Source organism: Panicum hallii, chromosome 3 (assembly GCF_002211085.1).
Source record: "Panicum hallii strain FIL2 chromosome 3, PHallii_v3.1, whole genome shotgun sequence".
Taxonomy (NCBI): Eukaryota; Viridiplantae; Streptophyta; class Magnoliopsida; order Poales; family Poaceae; genus Panicum; species Panicum hallii.
Window position 1 is genome coordinate 5,829,783 of NC_038044.1, and position 19,613 is coordinate 5,849,395.

A 19,613-nucleotide genomic window follows, 5' to 3' on the forward strand; every position below is an offset into this window, starting at 1 on the left:
CCCAAATCTGGAACAGCTTTGGCAGTGGTAGTCTGGTAGAGCTGTTGTCTTGAACAGAATTTCGCAACACTCCAAACTGGATGTAATTATGTATTTACATAGTGTATTTTACAAAGATTCGAAGATGTAAAAACTACATGATAAACACAAAACACTCGGAACTCTTGCCTCTTTACAGATCCCTCTGAACCTATATTATGTTACCTACACCTGCAAAACAAAAGGAAAATACTCTAGCCACTCAAACTGGTTTTGGAGAGGAAGCAGGCTTCCCCTTCATGGACACTTTCACGCCATTGCTGTCCAAGCTCCGACTGCTCGGCCTCTTTTGTAGGTAATGGTGCCCTCCCTCCTTGGCGTCCTGGAGCTGTTCTAACGCTGTTACCACCTCATCCATGCTGGGCCTGTGCCTGGACTCCACTGAGAGGCATTGCAGTGCCAGCGTTGCAGCCTTTTGTGCCCTAGCGAGGGAGTACTGCCCGCCCAGCCGGGGGTCCAGGATGCGGAATATGCGCCGCTTGCTTCTCAGGTATGGCCTAGCCCACTCCACCAGGTTGTGCTCCCCGTTTGGGCGGTTCTTGTCCAATGCACGGCGTCCTGACAGCATTTCTAGGAGTACTACTCCAAAGCTGTAGACATCGCTCTTGGCCGTCAGATGACCTTCGCAAGGTAAAATGAAACTGATTAGTAGGTCCTGTAATTAGATTCCAAATGACTATAAATTAGCTAGAATACTTCATAGGGAGTGGCAGCAGTACACCGGTGAACAAAGTGTGAAATGAGACCCTAAAGTTCGATCTACAATCCTCACAATTAAATTATATTTCAGATAGATTTGCTTAAATTTTGGTGATACAATTTCAACCATTTGAATGTGATTAATGGTACAAGTTGCATACGATGATTTGGAAACTGGAACAACGGCAGTACCTGTCGCAAGGTATTCTGGAGCTGCATACCCATGTGTACCCATCACTCTGGTGGAGACATGGCTCTTGTCACCAGTTGGACCATCCTTCGCCAGCCCGAAATCGGAGAGCTTTGCATTGAAGTTCTGCAGAAAATTTACTGCTATGAGCTCAACTAACTAAGCTATTTCTGCTGGTCCAAAAGGATAAGACTATTGAATATTGCATACCGCATCTAGAAGAATATTAGAGGTCTTGAAATCACGGTAGATGACTTTAGCATTATCGCTGTGGAGAAAGGCAAGACCTTTAGCTGCTCCAAGGGCGATTTTCATTCGTAGGTTCCAGGGAAGCGGCTGGAAATAGGAGCTCCCTGCATATTGAGAGTTGAGACATTATAGTATCATTCCTTCAAATTTGAGAAATAGCAGTTAGAAGCTAGGAGAACAAAAGGCCACATGCTTACTTCTGAAAAGATGATTCTCCAAACTCCCGCGCGGCATGAACTCATAGACAAGGAGCCGCTGTTCATCTTCGAGACAGTAGCCAACGAGCTTTACAAGATATGGGTGCGACAGCGTTCCAAGGTAATTCACCTCAGTCTGCACATCGAAGGAGCAGCATGTCATACAGGATGCAAAAATGGCATGAAACGATAGGACGCTTTTGCCCAACAAACAATAATTCAATATACTGTAGATACTAACCAGCCACTCCTTGTGACCCTGATAACCTTCCTGGTTCAGCTTCTTGACAGCAATGACCATCCCTGTGCCTGGTCTAGTCGGGGCAAGTGTCTTCTCATCGATCCAACCCTTGAAGACCGACCCAAACCCACCCTCGCCGAGCACACTGTCCGGTCTGAAGTTTCTGGTGGCAGTCCTGAGCTCATTGAAGGTAAAGGCCTTGACATTTGCCGACTCCAGAATCTCGTCCTCGCTACGTGGGGTTGGCAGCATTGACGCCGACGACGCATGGCTGCTGGAGCTGCTCAGGGCTGCCCCATTCCTACTGGCGAACTTGGAAGTTGCCCCTGCTCATCACCAAAAAAGAATAGAGTTTCAGACTTCTGCCCATCGTATTTTTAAGTTATGAGCATCTTATTACTACAATATGTATTTAGGAGCATTTGGTTTTCTTTCAGCATTTTAGGGAGGCAAAGAAAAGTTCATGACTTCATGGGCGGCGAAGTTATTGTTAAAAGGTTGCACGAAAAGAAGGGAACTTTCCTCTCTACTTCCTTCCCTTGGCGTAGGAACAACTTAACTTTCAGCGCGGCAGTCAAGAACATTGAAAAAAGGCGCCGAGATTTAGCTAAAAAGTTTCATCAAGATTGAAGTTCGCGCTCACGATTTGACAAGTCATATAAAGTTGGCTGTACTAGCAATACTAGCATTTACACTGAATAACTCGTCTCCTAAAATGGAAAACGAAAGGTTTGGCCTTTGTCCATGGAAGGATCCAGGAGGAAGAATCCAAGCTGAAAAGGGCTTTGCGGTTTTCTTTTGAGCACGCGCGGGCAGCACTAGGTGCCAAACCACGCGATCACGAGTGATAGATCGATCCTACTCAACCATGATCGATCCAACACAACTATGTAGCCTGCCTCAAGACATTAAAAAGAAAACTTTATGGACGGGGATTGGCATCGGCTAACAGAAACAGTAGCTAGCTAGTGTCCAATTGAACAGAACACTAGAGGACAAAGAAAGAGCACAAAATTAACACGAAGGTATGATTGATTGAAGAAGTAAAATAAGTGATCCGAAGAAGAAGTAGGAGAAGAATTGGAGAAGGGAACCGAGAGGAGCCTGACCTGATGGGGAGAAGGCGCTGCGCGACGGGCTGTCGGAGCTGATCTTGGCGCCCCAGCAGTTGCCCATGGCGAAACACGGAGGAGCCGATCGACCCCGGTGGAGAAGCCGCCGGCTTCCGTCCGGAACCGTATCGGATCGGGATTCCGAGAGCTCAGAAATGGAGTGCGGAAGAAGCGCAAACTCCGAGGACGGGAAACCGCAGGTAAATCGAGGTGGCGCGATCCCCCGTCTCACTGAGCTCGCAGGAGAGAGGGAGAGGGAGAAGAGAGAGGGAGGTGGGGGAAGAGAGGAGGGAAGGGGTGTCCGGCAGAAAAGGCGATGGCTTTGCGCGGATGGACGGGACGGGATGGGACGGGATGGATGAAGCAACCAACCGAAGCAAGGGGGCGGATAGCTGCCCGCTATCCCTTTCCGGCTCACGCCCCCCGCGTTGGCCTCGAACAAGGGGGCTAACTTTCCCACCCGCCCGCCCGGCCGCCAGAGAGAGAGACAGGCAGGCGGCGAGAAAGGGTAGAGCTGGGGGGTGGTGGGGGATCAGATCAGATACTGCTGCCTGCCTGCCGCCGCCGCTCCGCTTCACTTCTAGAAGGAGAGAGGGGCAGCCATTAATGGCGGGGCGGGGAAAGGCAGGGGTGGTTGGGTTGGGTCGGGTCGGGTCGGCCAGGAAAGAAGGCGGGGGCGGGGCCCGTGCCGGTTAGGCCTCGTTGCAGCCCAGCCAACCGGGCTTTTATTCGCGCCCACCTCCACGTGCCATCTCAATGACACGTGGGCCCAGTACCAAGGTGGGCACGCTATTTTCCTTTTAAAAAAGGGTAGTCCCCGGACGCCGTACGGCTCCCATGGAGTCCAAAGGGGGCGCAAGTTGACGGTTTGGGCTCAACCCGTGGAAGCGTTTGTTTATTCGGAAAACAAGTTGAATTCAAATTTGTTTTTGGTCATGGGGTCAGACGTTTCGCGGGCGTGTGTGCGCGCCTGGCGACGCCAAGAGACGCCCGCCCCTGCGTCGTGTGAACCCGGTTCTTCCCGGGCTCCGTCTCGCTTTATTTTTTGAATACTCGGATGGGATGGGATGGGATGGGATGGGATCGGAGGCGCCGCCGTCGTGATCGTTAAACTAGGAGGAGTATTTAATTTGTATTTTGTCTCCTTTTGCTCCCAACCGCCAGCAGGGACGAGGTCTCAAATCTCGATGCCACGCACATGTTCACACACGCAGCGATGGTTCGTGCTTCCAAGGGCAGGCAACAAGTAGGAAAGAAATCAAACCAGTAGTAGGTGATTGTTGAATTGTTGCATAGTTTTTCTCTCGCCAACTATGATAGTACTTGTCAGGTAAACTCGCCTATTATTACCTACTAGTACCGTATGCAGCTGACTAGCTAAATTAGTAACTTATATATATATATATATATATATATATATATATATATATATATATATATATCTACTTCTACGTGTGTATCTCATGATATGTAGGACGTATCTGATCCAATGAGAAAGATATGTATAAGGTGTATATGATCATACTGAACTATATGTGATGATATATATGGGTACATGACCATACATAAAGTACGTGGACATACTCAATTTTATATACCAGTACTAAGGTATAATAATATATATTTAAAAATAGGGATGCTTTTAAAATTTTTCGTATATATATATCCCTTTGAAGTATCTTGAAATAAGTATATAAACATATTCAAAGTGATAAATGAGTATTCATATACTAATTCTAATTCTAAGATACTTCTATGTATGGTCACGTACGTTATATATATAGCATCATAGATATTCTAGTATGATCATATACTCCATGTACATGCTTTTCATTCAGTCAGATGCATTCTACGTCATGAGATACACATATAGAAATAGCTATAAGTGTGTGTGTATATATATATATATATTGGCAAACCCTCCACGATGATGATAAGCTCATCGAGCCATTGTTCCATCGGGAATTGGCGTCACCGTCCAACCATCAGGCAATCGGTCGATCGATGTGCGTGGTGCATAGTATGGACAAAAATGAGCTTTTTTTTCGCGGCCGCAAATCGCTCCGTCCGATGCAACCGCGCCAACTCGCGATGGCGACGAGGCAACCACTCCGAGACGGCAGCGATACGCAACAAAGATTATTGCATTTCGTTCAAGATTAATTAGGGATCGGGCTGGCTAATCAACTGCCCCCTCAACCTCATCAGGTCGGCATGACGACCGGGCAGCCAGGGAAGAAACAGATGAAGATGCTCCGAGACTATTCCTAGCTACAATACACTCCTACATGTGTACGGGCGTTACCTACTACTCCTCCAAGAAATTGTTAGTAAGAAAAAAAAAGGGGGGCTTTCGACCTATAATTTCCCATCCGTGCAGCGTTCAGCACAACGGTTGGTGGGGTCTCTGCTACCGTGTGTTTAGTTTGTCTAGTGGTGTTTCTTCTCTTCATCCACCTAGATCGTTTACTATGCACGTGCACATGGGTCGAGTTTGAATTGTATGCCCAGACGACGATCGTCCCATCCTACAGGTAGTAGGTCGATTTTTTTTTATTTCGAAAGAGTATAGGTCGATAGGTTCAGTACATCCATCTCCAATGCGACGATTCTCCATGGCATTGCATGCGACTCGCGGTGAGACCGGGCAGGGGCAGCCGGTGTGAAGCTGCGTGCTTGCATTGTTGACAGCTGCAGATAGATCCGAGGGAACTTTGTGCCATCTGTCTGGGCTCCAGGGGACACGCACGCGGCCTCCAGGGTGGTAGCACTAGGCTACTAGCACACCACCCTGCAAAAGACTTTTGCGAACCCGGGCGCAAAGGTCTAGCGGCACGTTCACGTATGTGCGTGCGTGTGCAAGTTGGAAGCGTCCACTGTTTGTGCCTCTAGAGTCTAGAGTCGTGAATATGTAGTGTTAGGCTGCTATCCGATCCACACCGTCCGTGAATGTAACGTGCTTAATTAGTACTCGCCTAGTGGATTCCTGCCTAATTTCCGTAAACATTGTTACCTTTTACTACTAGTAGTATTACTATTAATACTTGCAGATAAAATTATATACGTAATCGAGCAGAGTAACTAGTCTAGTCGGGCAAAAAGCGACGCGTGTTATTTCTTACTAACCGGGCCATATATAGGCTCGCACCAGCTTTTCGCGCACGGTTCCAACCAACTTATTAGACCGGCAGGCTGGCTAATGTGTAGTACTATAGAATAAGCTGCATATCAGAGTAGTGTGTGCTATAGAATAAGCCGCATGAACATCGAGTAACCGTTAGGCCAGCTTCAGTGCGTCTATATATATATATATATATACTTATTCATTGCACAATTATCAAAACTAAAAAACTTAGTAACTGAGCCAGAATAGTGCTATGCATATGGTGATGAAACTTCTCTCTCATCTAATCAAACTCTCGCTCCTCTCTCCTCGTAATTACACTGTCGTTTCGGTAAATGTGTGTCTATAAATTTTTTTCATAAAACCTCTACTAAGCTAAGACTGGTCTTATATATACAGTTCAAGTGGAGTAGTAGGACGACGCTGTTAGTCCAATAAGGTCTCTGGACGCTGGTAATTGACTTAATTACTCCCTGCTCCGTCCGTCCTGGAACTGAACTTAATAGCGGCGGCGCTGCTGCAGCGGTGGCCTAGTGTGTCCGTTCGTTAAAAGAAAAAAAATAGAGGTGAACAATACATAGACTAACAGAGTATCTTCACACCGGCTACTGACGGAAGCAGGAACCGAATTGATGCCAATTCAGGTACTGAACCCACGTGCGTATCTTTTCGGCCTCGCCGATGGCGACACGTGTCCATGTACATCGTGCGTCGTTGGGCTAAGTTTCGGCACGGCGCAGCTGAACGTGTATTACTATGTATACATACCGTATACGATACGTACCTCCGTCAATTGTGAGGCCGTGCTAGCTTGCTGCTGCAAAGTGCGACGGGATGCATGGGATGAATCACGCGCGCGCGCCAGCAGCGCAGGGGTCAAAGCATAATCACGGGGATAATAGCCGGCTAGACAGATTAAAGATCGCAAGTGTACGTTTTGGCGTCGCATGCATGAGCACGAGCTACCACACGTCTTAGCTAGTGCACACTGAGTTCATACGGCAAAAAAAAAAAATTGGTGAACGATTAAGAAAAAAAACACTTATTTGCAGCCACAAATCCGTTCCCTCGATCGAATTGAAGCAGACAAATCGGAACTAAATCTCGATCGAGGAGAAATATTATTCCCGTGACGGCCCCAAAAGTCGTTTCAGAAAAAATTAATCATTTAAAGAAAAAAAGAGTCGTCGTCAGACATCATAGGATGTGTACTAATGGATACATGCATGCACCAGCACCAGCAGGCAGCAGCACGGGGGCGGGAGGAAGAAATGGTGCGCGGTCGATGGAGGAGCGCAGCAGCAAGCATCGGTGCGCGTGAATTATTTATTGCTAGCCGGCCGGAGTCAACGCTATACGCTGCCAGGGAAAAACTTTAATTTCAGGTCAGGCCGCTACGGCGGCCTGTCTGTGTCTGTCTCCCTCCTGCAAGAGTTGGTGAGCTTTTTTTATTTGTTTTTCATTTTCTTTTCAAAATCTCTACTCTCTGCTCCGCTCGGTTTCAAATCTGATATCGTTTTAGCAAATCAAAATATATATATATAGACAAATCTATAAATTTAGATTTGCCAAAATATTACCAAATTGTAAATTGTAACGGAGTGAGCAAGTAGTACCATACTTGATTGCTAAAATAACACTACTACATTTGACAACTTGGATGCTTATCCGCTCGGCATTTCCAACTTTTGTCTTATTTTCAGCCTCGGCGAGACGTTGGCCCGCTGCATCTTGTCTGGGCCAGGAGCCTGGTTTCGCACTTTCGCGCTTCGGCCCGGAGGGACACAGGTGCTATGCTTTCGGTCTGCTGGTGCCAGTCAGCCCACTATTTCTTCTTTGCCCTTTTCCTTCTCCTCTCTAGAATATTTTCTATTTCTTTTGGGGTATGTAGTGGTGTTCAAGATTTATAAATTTATAATGGTATGCTTACAATACCACAAATCCTAACGGTATATCTGTGAAGCGTGATAATTGTGATGGTAGGTTTCCAATTAACCCTTAAGTATGTGGCTCTCTTGGAGCAACCGTGGTCTTTATTCAACAATTTTATGAGTGTCGATTCAGTATGTTTTATCCACCATTCTAAGTATTATTTTCAACATGTTTTGTCATTATTTAATAAGTGCACATCGAACAATTTTACAAGAATATCACTCCAGCCTTTTCTTTTTGGCTCAATATTTCTTCTTAACGACCTTATTTCTTTTCCTGGACATGTGTTTTTTACTTTTGTTGACCCAGCATTTTATTCAACGTCTTCAGCAAATATTAATTTCAATTTCATTTTTTTCATTGATCATTTTTTCTAACACAAGCTAATTGAACAATTATTTTGTTCCCTTAACATGTTCAATAAAAACTGGCCCCGCATTTATTCTGTTATTCAACAATGTTTACGGATTGAAGATAACTTAATGTTTCTTTTTTACTCTTCATCAGACCCAAATCGTAATACTGTGAGCCTAGCTGGTCACCTCAGTCCTCACCCAGCCATGCGATTGTTCTTCAAGCTCTGTCGTCGACGGCCTTTTCTCTAAGGCCGTCGTCGTCTCCCCCCGAGCCCCAAATCCTCACCGGAGTTGGGGAAGATGTCTCTGACATGATGAACTAACTGCGGCACAACCGGGCAGCTTATCATTGACGACCTTTTCTTCAAGGCCGTCGTCTCCCCCCGAGTCCCGAATCCTCACCGGAGTTGGGGAAGATGCCTCTGACACGATGAATTGCGCCACAGCAAAAACCGGGGTGATCAAAACCTCCTACTCTCTCGATTATCGGTCAGCTTTTCCCTTAACCTGTGGCCCACATTCAGATTTGTTCACTCATTTAGTCATTTCTTACTCCGTTACTGCAAGTCTGCAAGTCATGTTAATTTGTGCTACTCGCTTGCTCGTAAACCGCATCACACACTCCATTACACACACGTGCCAATAATCCCCAGCTGGTGCCGTGGCAGTCGCCGGCACGTGTCGCGCGGGCGCGCGCCCACAACGGAGCAGCACAGTTGTGTGCCGGGCTGCCGGCGGCCGTCGCGGCCGCAGCTGCACGCCTGTCAAGGGGGACAGGGGAACGAGCGGGGAGGCGGAGCAGAGGTGTCGAGGCGGCGAGGCCACACGTGCGCCTCCGCGGAGGCGGCCTGCCGAGTGGATCGGGACCGGGGGCCACCCCCACCTCCGGCTGACCTCACCCGGACAGGGTCGCGGGGCAGGCCACCTGGCCCCCGGGGCTGCGACCACGGCGGCGCCCCACCCTACACGGAGGCACCATGCAGTGCCAGGCGCCGGCCGGCCGCCCCGCCACCCGCCGGCCCCGCTTGTCTCTATCCATCCCTCGCGCCTTCATTGCATCGGCATGCATGCCAACTGCACACACCCCATCCCCCGCCCCCTCGCCGTGCCTATAAATACCGGGCGCCGGGCAAGGCATGCCTTCACGGCTTCACGTACATGATCGATGCGAGGATTTGCATCAGCAGGCAGGCTCAGTAGCAGCCGCCAGTTCCATAGCTAGGTAGCTAGTGGTGTCGCCGGAATTGATTGCTTGGCTGGCGACCATGGATGTGGTGGTGCAACACCAGCAGCAGCGGCTGCTCCCGCTGCCGCCGTTTCACCAGCAGGGTGTGGCTGTAGCGGCGGGTAGTGGTGGTGGACAGCAGCCGCAGCCGCAGCCGCAGCAGCACCAGCAGAAGGCCGGCGGCGGCGGGCGCAAGTGCTGCCCGCTGCGGCGGTCGCGGAAGGGGTGCATGAAGGGGAAGGGCGGGCCGGAGAACCAGCGGTGCCCGTTCCGCGGCGTCCGGCAGCGGACCTGGGGGAAGTGGGTGGCCGAGATCCGCGAGCCCAACCGCGGCGCGCGCCTCTGGCTCGGCACCTTCGCCACCGCGCTCGACGCCGCGCGCGCCTACGACGCCGCCGCCAGGGCGCTCTACGGGGACTGCGCCAGGCTCAACCTCATGCCTGCGCTCCCCCAGGCGGCAGCGGCGGCGGCGGCGGCGAACAATAACATGGTGGTCATTAAGGCGTCCCCGGCGGCGTGCCCGTCCTCCCCTGGACACCAACACCAGTACTACAACTACAAGCAGGAGCCCGTGATGATGGCGGCGGCGATTACGCACTCCGCGCCCTGCTGCTCCGCCGACGACGCCTCGCCCAACTCCAACTGCTCTAACTACTCCAATTCCAGTTCCTCGGCGGCGACGACCCCGACGGCGGCGATGCAGCAGATGATGGCGGACGAGCTGGCGGCGGCCGCGGACCTCCACCAGCAAGAGGCGGAGGCGGAGGACTTCGAGGACTACGTGACGCGGCTGCCCAAGGCGGAGGACTTCGGCCTCGGGGGCTTCCAGGAGGTGCCCCCCGAGGTGTTCGACGAGGCCGCCGGCGGCGGCATCTGGGACCACACCGTCGCCTGGCCGTCCTCGGCCATGATGCTCGACTCCACCCTGCAGGTCGTCCCTCTTTAATTGACTGGACGACGACTCGACTCATCCGCCGATGACGACGCGCCGCCCTGCGCCGACTGGACTACATCCCTTGCTAGCTAGCTTCATCGATCGCCGGGCGCCGCCGGCGGCCTCCATGCCGGCGATCGAGAAGGTAGCTAGCGGGTCGATCGAGCTGGTGTACGTGGCGAAGTGGATCGACGCGCGCGCGAGGACATGATCTATATGTTCTTTCTCAATTCCTCCTCTTTGTGTGGGTTTCATTTCGACCGATCTGCTTCAGGTTTGTACAGTATATTGAGTAGTGTATGCGTGTGTGGTACAGTATGTATGAGCTACGAGCCATAGCTTGTACTGTGGTGTGGTACACAGCACCTGGCTCGCCGTACGTACGAATACAGTAGTGGTATTGTATAGCCAAAAATACATATGCCTCGCGCGTGCGGGTCTTTATTTGCATATATATATGTTTGTACAGTGCTAATGTACAGTGCTATGTGCCGGTGCTGACTGCATACATGCATGCACATCTCTGAAGACAGATGTGGTCACATCTGGTAGCGCCACGTCAAGCGTTCAAACCTTTCTTTGACGCAGCATCTCGGCCGGAGATAATCACGCCTGTCCAACCTGGGTTTCTCGAAAGTTCTTCGGACCTCACTCCTTCGCTAGGTTGTCCTTCGTATCTCGGCCAAAAATAATCACAGCCAAGTGTCCTAGGTTGTCCGTTTGCTCTCGCTCAAAAATCATCACAGCCGTCCAAATATCTAAGCGTTAGGTTTAAAAATATCTCAGTCGTCCAAATATCTTCGTGTTAGGTTTCTCGAAAGTTCTTCTGACACCTTGCTTAGATCATCGTCATCGCCGTCCAGAGGCTTAGATATGCCATCAAAAAAAAAAATTTCGTGAGATGTTGCTCCATTTAGAGAGGCTTGGATCTGCCATCATAAGTTCTTCAAGACGTTGCTTAGATCATCGCCGTCGAGAGAGGCTTGGATCTTAGTATATCCGATGTTGATTAGATCATCGCTGTCTAGAGAGGTTTGGATCTTGGCAAATAATGTGCACATGGTTGTCCGTTGAATCTCGGTTAAAATAAATTACAGCCGTCCAAATATCTATAAGTTAGGGTTTCTCGAAAGTTCTTCAGGATGTCTAGATCATTGCCACTTAGAGACTTGGAAACCTTCGAGATGTTGTTTAGGTCACCGTCGCCTAGAGAGATCTGGATCTTGGCAGACAGCTTTGATCTAGCGCGGCGTGAGTAGCCTGCGCTACTAAGCCATATGGTGTTGGCCCGCGCCGCTGATGACATGACGTGATCTGGCCCGCGCCGCTAACACCACGTGGTTCGCCTGTGCCGCTAATGGCGCTCGTTTAGGAAGTCAATGCCTACCATTCAGAGTTTCTCAAAAATTCTCTATACCTTGCCCATATTGCCGCCACCGACCACCACCCATGGGGACTTGAATCTTGACAAACAGACTAAATCCAACGCATCATGATGTGATCTGCACCGCTTAGACACTTATGTGTGAAGTCTAGATCTTGGGGCATCGCTACCCAAGACGCAGTGGTTAAGCAGTGGGTTCGGATACAAATACACATGTAGTCTATTGCAATGCGAATCGCTCCTATGACCCCGTTCAGGTCTTGTTAGATGAATCCATAGTGAGGCAAATTTCGTTGAAGCCTATGAGGTAACTGCTCAAATCAAGCCTCGTTCACCTTGGCAAGCGCCAAATGTAGGCTCCTTCACCGTAGCAACAATCAATAATAGTGGGAATGGTATCGGATCAGGCAAAAATATAAATATCACCTGCGAGTAGAGTCATCGTGCACGCTCGCAAGATGTTACCCACTCCAGATCCGTAAGGGTCTACCCGTGCTCATGATGCATAATAAGTTGCCACCATTGGCGTGTTACAACCATCCATATATCGCTGCTTACACCATGCTGCCGTATTCAATCTGTAATAGCGTGTTCAGTTGAATAATACATAAAATACTATATTTTTACTCTCTCCTTCTTCAATTTAGGTACTTCAAAATATTCTAGAATTGGCAAATTGTACTAAAGATAGCACGGGTCACGCGGGCAAAACCATCTTGGTTGGGTTGAAATTAAAGAAAAGCTATGCCTAATTTGAATTAAAACTCTCTATAAGATACGTTGATAGTATTTTAACTTTCCTACAAATTATCGACGGGTGCTAGGCTGAAATTAATAGGGTTAATATGGTGCTCTAGTCTTAACAAATAACTGTCACCGTTAGTATGCGTGCCACAAGTTTGACTCGGATTTGTAAAAAATATGTGCAATATTTGTATCTCCAAATAAATTTATTAAAAACTAGATTCAAAGATCTTTCTAATGATACTAATTATGTACCATAAATATTAATATTTTTTAATATATATTTAGTCAAATTTGTTCCTTAGGAAATGAAAATATTAGATATTTAGAGAGGGAGGGAGTACACGATTAGAGCAGCCCCAGCATAGGAGGCGGGCGGCGGCGCTAGGAGTTGTAGCGTGATGTTGACTCATGGGCTGGCACAAGAGCATCATGGATCTATCCATTGGCAGGCCGGAGTTGACGGGAGGTACACACGTGCCATCGTGCATGGAGCCCGGTGTTTGGTTTTAGAGAGCTAAATTATAATCCTATTATACTAGAGAATATTATTCTATCAAAAAAAATTTTATTATTTAGAAATATTAAATAAAATTTAATTATAAAATTAACTGTAGAACCTCTAGACTAATTCGCGAGGCAAATCTAACGAGACATAGTAGTCCATGATTAGCGGATGGTTACTACAGTATCACTGTAGCAAAGTATTGAATTAATTAGACTCATTAAAGTTATCTAGCGAATTAGCACTTCTTACAAAAAAATTTATAAATAAATTTTATTTAATATTTCTAAATAAGTAAAATTCTCGTTTGATGTGACGCTTTAGCCTAGGAGGCCCTACCTACACGGTCATACATATATATATATATATGCATGTGCGCACGTGCTGTTAGAAAACACAGCTCGCGGGGGCATGCACGCCGACACGTGCGTACCAACTAACGTTGCTGCTTGGCAGTTGGCACGGCACGCAGCAGCCTCAAGAGGTCGATCAGCTGGCGGGCCCGGGTCACCTTTTGCTCGCCTCGCCGTCCGGTTCAGCAGAAACATTGCACCGGGACGTAGCGGCGGTGCACTGCCTCTGCATGTACGTATAGGGTCGCGTCGCAGCTCCGAGCATGCGAGTACGTGCCGCTCATAAATTGCGAGTGCGCACCACTACATTGATTGCGCACACGTGTCGATCGGGCGGCCGGGGCCCGCAACACCTGTGAGCTGGGAGCCGTGACACGCATACGTACGTGCACAGCCCCGTTCCCCGCACCACCTGGTGCCGTGGCGGGCGCCAACAAAGCGTACATCTGAGGCCAGGGCCCACACCCCAGCCATCCATCTGCCATTGCATGCGTACATGCAATGGATGCATGCGACGCGAGCGCACGACACAGAGCAACACCGGACGCACGTGGCATCTTCGGAAGCATGTGCGCACGCCTGCACGGGGGCACCCGTTTCAGGCGCCCTTAGATTTTTGCTTTTTCCAGATTGTGTTTTGTTGTGTTTTCAGACAGGCAAGATGGTCCGGGGAACGTTGTGAAGGAAAAGGCTCGACGAACATCTTACGGAAAACGCCAGAGTTGCGGATATACAATTTTTTTCTCTTTGAGAAAAAGGCTCACCGGCACGTGCTTTTTGTAATTTCACAGAATTTTACACCAACTTTCGCAATCGTCCCATGTACGCGTCGAAGGCGTGCTCAGCATGAGGCCACCGGCCGGAGCGACGGACGGATCGGACCGCTGCTTGACTAGCTAGGCGGCCCAGCACTGGGTGCCGGCGTGGCGTTGGCCGGCGGCGGGAACCAGAGCCAGCAGTCGTACTTGTGGAAGAAGACCTCCTTGGGCAGCCCCACATGGACACCCGGTACATGAGCGCCAGCTCCACGGCCCCCCTCACGTGCACCGCCGCCACGGAACGCCGGCCGGGTGCACCACCCGCATTAACAATATAATTCTTGGCCGATGCTAGATCATTGTCCGTCCCGCTGACCGTCACCAGATTCATCAGGATAGAATACGGCTAGATTTCAACACTTTGCATTTCTGAATTGTGATACTCTACCATTTAGAACGATCAGGATTGTTCAGCTAGAGCAATTCACGATCCAGATGTTACAGAGAAAACTTTTGCGTGGATCACGTGTCAGGAGTTGACCATTCCTCTTTGCCAATTCGAAATCCTGCAAACGGACTGTGCACTGATTAGAGCAACTCACTGATTGTTAACTCCAGATCAAATGCTGCTTATATGGCTAGTAGATGCTTATGCTCGGAATTCAGGTTCTGATTTCTGAATCGAATGATGCAATCCTGTGAAAGAAGAAGAAATAAAGTGATCTGGTTTTGCCATGCTAGTGAGTGAAACCTAATCGAATGACGCAAACTAACTATCTGGCATGCTTAAATGTAACTGCAGGAATCTGGAAGTCTGGCGTGATTAGCACCATTTCTTTTTGGAAGCAGGGTGGGTAATTTATGGCAATAACTGATGAAGAAGGGTTCTGAACCTCCTTGTTTCCTTGACAGGCAAATGTTCTCAACTTCTCCATTCTGAATTGCTAGGTAAAGGTCCGTGCGATGCTACGGGTCCATAAATTTGAACAAAGTAAAAATAATTTTAAAGAAATATGGTAAGATAATAGATACATTATCTAAGCTATAAATTTCAGTAGCAAAATACATATTAAAGATGATGGAAAGAAAGTGTATCTAACATGTCAAATGTCTTCCTTAATTTGGTTCTATTTCATATCAATGTTCACTGTCAGACTCAAAACCAATCCCAAGTAAATGACATCCAATAAAATAGAATATATCACTATAATAAACTTAGTGCATCAATTTTCTGTTGCTCCTGTACTTCTCTTTGAAATAACTTTCCTCTAAATCCCTCTCTGTCAACACAAAAACACAGAAAATAAAAATCCAGCAAAGATGTATTTAACATAACATAGTGCATACGGAATAGCAGAATTCATTAACCTACAATATCTCAATATCTCAGATACCACTGCAGAGTGAAGCATGCCAATCAAGCAGGAAGCCAGGCAAAATAGATACCACCGCAAGCAAAACTTGTGAATCTCGGCAGCAACTATATCAATGTTGATTTTATCTTAAACCATTGAGAAAAGCACAAAGCAATCAACTGAAACATCACATCTGGATGCTACCTACTGGAGGACAGAGGGCTGTGCAAATGCCATCAATAAGGAGAATTTTTCATGCATAAGCGGTAGCATATAGGCAGTTGGATTCAGCGGTATGACTCCTCATCTTTCGCTCCCAAAAACTGAGACATCTTTCCACTCGAGCAGTTCTTGTTGGAGCATTGAAAGGGGAAAAAAGAAAATGTAAGACTACACTATTAAGCGTTTCAACAAAACTCATGGCAGAGCTACATGCAATTCAATGATAATAAAATGTAATGCAAAATTGAATGCAAATCTAAAAACCTTTCAAAGAGTAACCTCTCTTCGGATAAAGCCTTCTCAAGCCTCTCCCCAAATAGTGTTGCATGCCAACTCACCTTTTGATCCTGCCCATGTAAATAATTTTTACTCTAGGTAAGTCCGTTTTACTTGAGTGTTAGTAGAAATCAAGAGAAATAGAGGCAGACTTTACTTCTTTGTACTTCTTTGTTGAATTGGGGATGCCATTTCCATCGAACCATTTAGGAGTAAAATTTACTGGCTCTTTATCTTTCCAGTATGCTGCGACCATTCTAATAATAGGCCTGTCCTCATCTAAACTCTTAGCGGAATGAGACCTATCGTTTGTCAAGGCCTCATCTCTAAATGGCTTCTTAGGATTTGCAGGCTTCAACCAATGAGATAAGCTTGGGAGCTCCAGCTCTGAATCATTGTTCTTTAGTACCTTCTTTCTGGTGGCATGAATAGTTGCCTCATTTTCCAGGGATTTCTCCATAGATGGTGTGTTCACGCTGTCTCTTATCTTGTTATAGGATGAAACATTGTCATTCTTTTCACACTTTGGATCCTCCTCTGATTGTTCAAGATGTAAGAAATCTTCTTTTGATACCCCACATTGTTCAAAATTCTTGGCAGAATCTAAAGTTTGGTGTTCTTCATCCTGTGCACAAGCTTTAGTAATGTTCTCATTTGTCAACTCTTCCACATTAATTGCAAGGGAAATAGCTGAAGACTGCAACTCATCATTTGTTTTTGAAGAACTACAATGATGAAGCCTAAACATCCAAAATATTAAACTGGTTCGGCTACTACTTTCTACAAGAGAGAGAGAGAGAAGAGAGAGAGAGAGGAGCAACATCTTCAGACATAAGAATAATTACATTTCTTATTCAGTAATGTTATTAGTACCAGTAGCAGAGGTACAAAGTTTGCATACCTCATTGCATCTGGTACAGTAGGTCTCTGATGAGACCTAGGAGTTTCACAGTTCTCAACCTTCAGGGACATCCTAAGAGTTTCATCAGACATGGCAGGAAGACATCCTGGATGTGTTTCTTTCTGATGAACTGAATTCACATTCTTGGGCACTCTTTGAGTTTCATTTGTAGTTTCCAGCAATGCACCATTGTATTTTTGGATAATAGCCTGTTATCATGGTGAGAAATTAGTCTGCAACTAAGAATCCAAGACAATATGGTGTATGCACTAATAAAAGATAACTGATAGAATTCACCATTATGAAGCTGCTATTCTTTAACCACATCACATATGACAATATATGAGATAAAGTAACATACATTGGTTATTTACAAGACATAATTGGATTAAAGAAAAGAAGTGTATTGTGTTTATACAACCAAATTGGCTACTGCATTGTCTTGAACTCTTTACCAATTACCAGCACAAGTTCAATCAAATGAGCAATGAATCAACTTAAAATTTGTGCCAATTTATGTCCAAGTAAAGTTGACATGTCAGTATCCAAGAGAAATTAGCATGTCAGCGTGGGCAAATTATTTTACTAATACCACAAGCATTATATATATATAAAAAACATTTTGAAGGAGCATATAACATATAATGAGAAACTTATGAAAAAAAGGGAGGTAGCAGGACCTATAATCAACTAAGGATCCCCAACTGTACATGCTAAATTCAGCTGAATTGAAACCATGAGATACAGCACCGATGACCAAGCGCATGGAGAAAAAAACAATAATCACAATTAACAAACTATAAAGGGGATAAATCAGCGCAGGGCCTGATTTTGAGAATGGACGCACCTGAGGTTCAAGCTCCTAATCCATCCCCTTCCTCCAATCGCTCTAGTCGGCCCATGAGCTTGCCGTCTGCTTCGCCCTTGCTCCCTCGTCTTCAACCAACAACACAAGTCAGCAACACCGAAAACAAACAAAAGCAGAAGCCTTGGAGGACCACGCCCGTGGCTCTGCCGCATGTGCAAGATATACGGAGGAGCAGATGGGATCCGCTCCGCATCCCCGCGTCATCGGTGGAGGATAAGGTGGCGGCGGTGGCGACGACGACGATGGCGCAGTCAACGCGACCGCCGAAGCACGCACAGGCACTGGCACCGGCGTTGGTGGCGGCGCAGCATCCGGAGACACCCCAGGCGGAGGAGGCGAAGGGAGCGGCGGTGGTCGGTGCGCTCGTTGGTCCTGTCGCCACCCTCCATGTTGAGATGCGTGGCAGGCCCTCATCGGCGGGCAGTGGATGACGCCGGTGAGTGAGGGTTGGCCGCGGGTTGGGAGAAAGAGGTGACTCGCGATGGACGGCTGAGGGTTGGGAAGAGAGGCGCGGGCCTTCGTCGGCGGCGCAGCGAGCCTTCGTCGACGAGCAGGGGAAGAGATGTGCGACAGGTGGTGGGTGAGCGGGTACGGCGACGACAGCAAGGCCGGGTCCAGGGCTGCTGGCGGCGCGTTGAGGAGGGTAGCGGCGGCGGTTGCGGCGCGGGGGATTGAGTCGCGAGGTGTAGGGTGGAGCGGCGGCGGCGCGTTGGGGAGGGGCGCGCGGCGGCGGTGGCGGTCCAGGGGATTGAGTCGCGAGGTGGAGGATGGAGCGAGTGGGAGGACGCCACGAGGGGTAGGGCGGAGTGTGGTGGAGTGTAAGGGATGGTGGTGGGGTTCGGAGGGTGGTACCGTCAGTAGATGCAGGGTGGGAGGCGCGGGGGTTAGAGGCGGGTCGGGGAGGAGGGGGTGGACAGTGCAGATCGTACGGAAAGGATTGATCAGACGGCTAGAATGTAGGATGTAAAGTTGGTAGAATTAGGGGAAGATAGAGCCACGGGGTACGGCACGGACGCTGCTTTGCTTTCTAACAGCGACGGCCCTGAGGTGGGGCGCGCGGGGCAGTCGCCCCGGGCCCCCGGAACGATGGGGCCCCACCCGGAATTGATGCAGTGGCCCCCGGAACTGCAGCTCTTCCTTTCCTGCGTTGCTTTTGATTCCTTGGGAACACCAACCGCCAGAGTAAAACACAGGAGCAAAACGATCAGGGAAACAAAACGGAAGCCGGAACGACTCATGAAAACTCGCGCCGCGCCGCGCCGCCGCCCGTCGCGTTTGCTCGCCAAAATCTGCACGGCACATCGCTTCTCTTGCCTCCGTGGCTGTCTCCGCCTCCGCTCATCGCGGCCGCCGCCGCCCGCCGCTTGCTGTCAGTCTATCACCCACGCCGGCCACGCGCGGCGCAAGTGCGACTGCGACACTGCATCAACAGTGCAGTAGCAGATCGCTGAGAGGCTGATTCCCTGTAGGGCAACCATCCGCGGTATAATTTTTTCTCTATACTTTAGATGATTATTGATTACTAATTAGACTATTGTTTAGATATTTAAATGAATTGTTTGGGAATTTTACAGCAAGCCATTTGTAAGCTATGGATATTTTTGAGTATGTTAGAGAAGTTGATTCTTATCCTAATACTTCTATTGCTTATCGACTTTTATTTACTGTGCCCGTGACCGTTGCGTCAGCTGAAAGAAGTTTTTCAAAGTTGAAGTTGCTAAAGAATTATTTGAGGTCCAAAATGTCTCAAGAAAGACTAAATGGTTTGGCTATTTTATGCATCGAGAAAATATTATTGGATAAAATTGATACTGATGCTATCATCAATAACTTCGCTTCGAGACATGTTAGAAGACAATTTTAAGGTAATCATATATTTATATTTTTTCTTATGATGAATAATTTTTTGATATATTAGCAACATGTATTATATATATTATTAAAATAAG

General features: G+C 48.0%; 2 protein-coding genes and 1 pseudogene across 2 annotated transcripts; 1 reads left to right on the plus strand and 2 right to left on the minus strand.

Annotated features, from left to right (window-relative positions):
• Positions 1–49: 49 nt before the first annotated feature.
• Positions 50–3,275, minus strand: LOC112884359 (receptor-like cytoplasmic kinase 176). The gene is made up of 6 exons (XM_025949738.1): positions 2,725–3,275; positions 1,616–1,941; positions 1,375–1,510; positions 1,139–1,281; positions 931–1,054; positions 50–660 (listed from the first exon to the last, which is right to left on the minus strand). The coding sequence occupies exons 1-6, from the start codon at positions 2,789–2,791 to the stop codon at positions 242–244; spliced, it is 1,215 nt and encodes a 404-aa protein (XP_025805523.1). The 5' UTR covers positions 2,792–3,275; the 3' UTR covers positions 50–241.
• Positions 3,276–9,560: 6,285 nt separating this feature from the next.
• LOC112887438 (dehydration-responsive element-binding protein 2C-like) lies at positions 9,561–10,332 on the plus strand. The gene is made up of 2 exons (XM_025953612.1): positions 9,561–9,851; positions 9,990–10,332. The coding sequence occupies exons 1-2, from the start codon at positions 9,594–9,596 to the stop codon at positions 10,308–10,310; spliced, it is 579 nt and encodes a 192-aa protein (XP_025809397.1). The 5' UTR covers positions 9,561–9,593; the 3' UTR covers positions 10,311–10,332.
• Positions 10,333–15,650: 5,318 nt separating this feature from the next.
• Positions 15,651–18,053, minus strand: LOC112885072 (annotated as a pseudogene).
• Positions 18,054–19,613: the final 1,560 nt, after the last annotated feature.

Bases quoted from the DNA above. Each gene is read 5' to 3' on its own strand.
- LOC112884359 (XM_025949738.1), bottom strand. From the start codon at position 2,791: ATGGGCAACTGCTGGGGCGCCAAGATCAGCTCCGACAGCCCGTCGCGC. The intron at 1,942-2,724 runs GTCAGGCTCCTC...GGTGATGAGCAG, and splicing joins CAGCGCCTTCTCCCCATCAG to GGGCAACTTCCAAGTTCGCC. The intron at 1,282-1,374 runs GTAAGCATGTGG...CTCAATATGCAG, and splicing joins GGAGAATCATCTTTTCAGAA to GGAGCTCCTATTTCCAGCCG.
- LOC112887438 (XM_025953612.1), top strand. From the start codon at position 9,594: ATGAAGGGGAAGGGCGGGCCGGAGAACCAGCGGTGCCCGTTCCGCGGC. The intron at 9,852-9,989 runs ATGGTGGTCATT...TCCGCCGACGAC, and splicing joins CGGCGGCGGCGAACAATAAC to GCCTCGCCCAACTCCAACTG.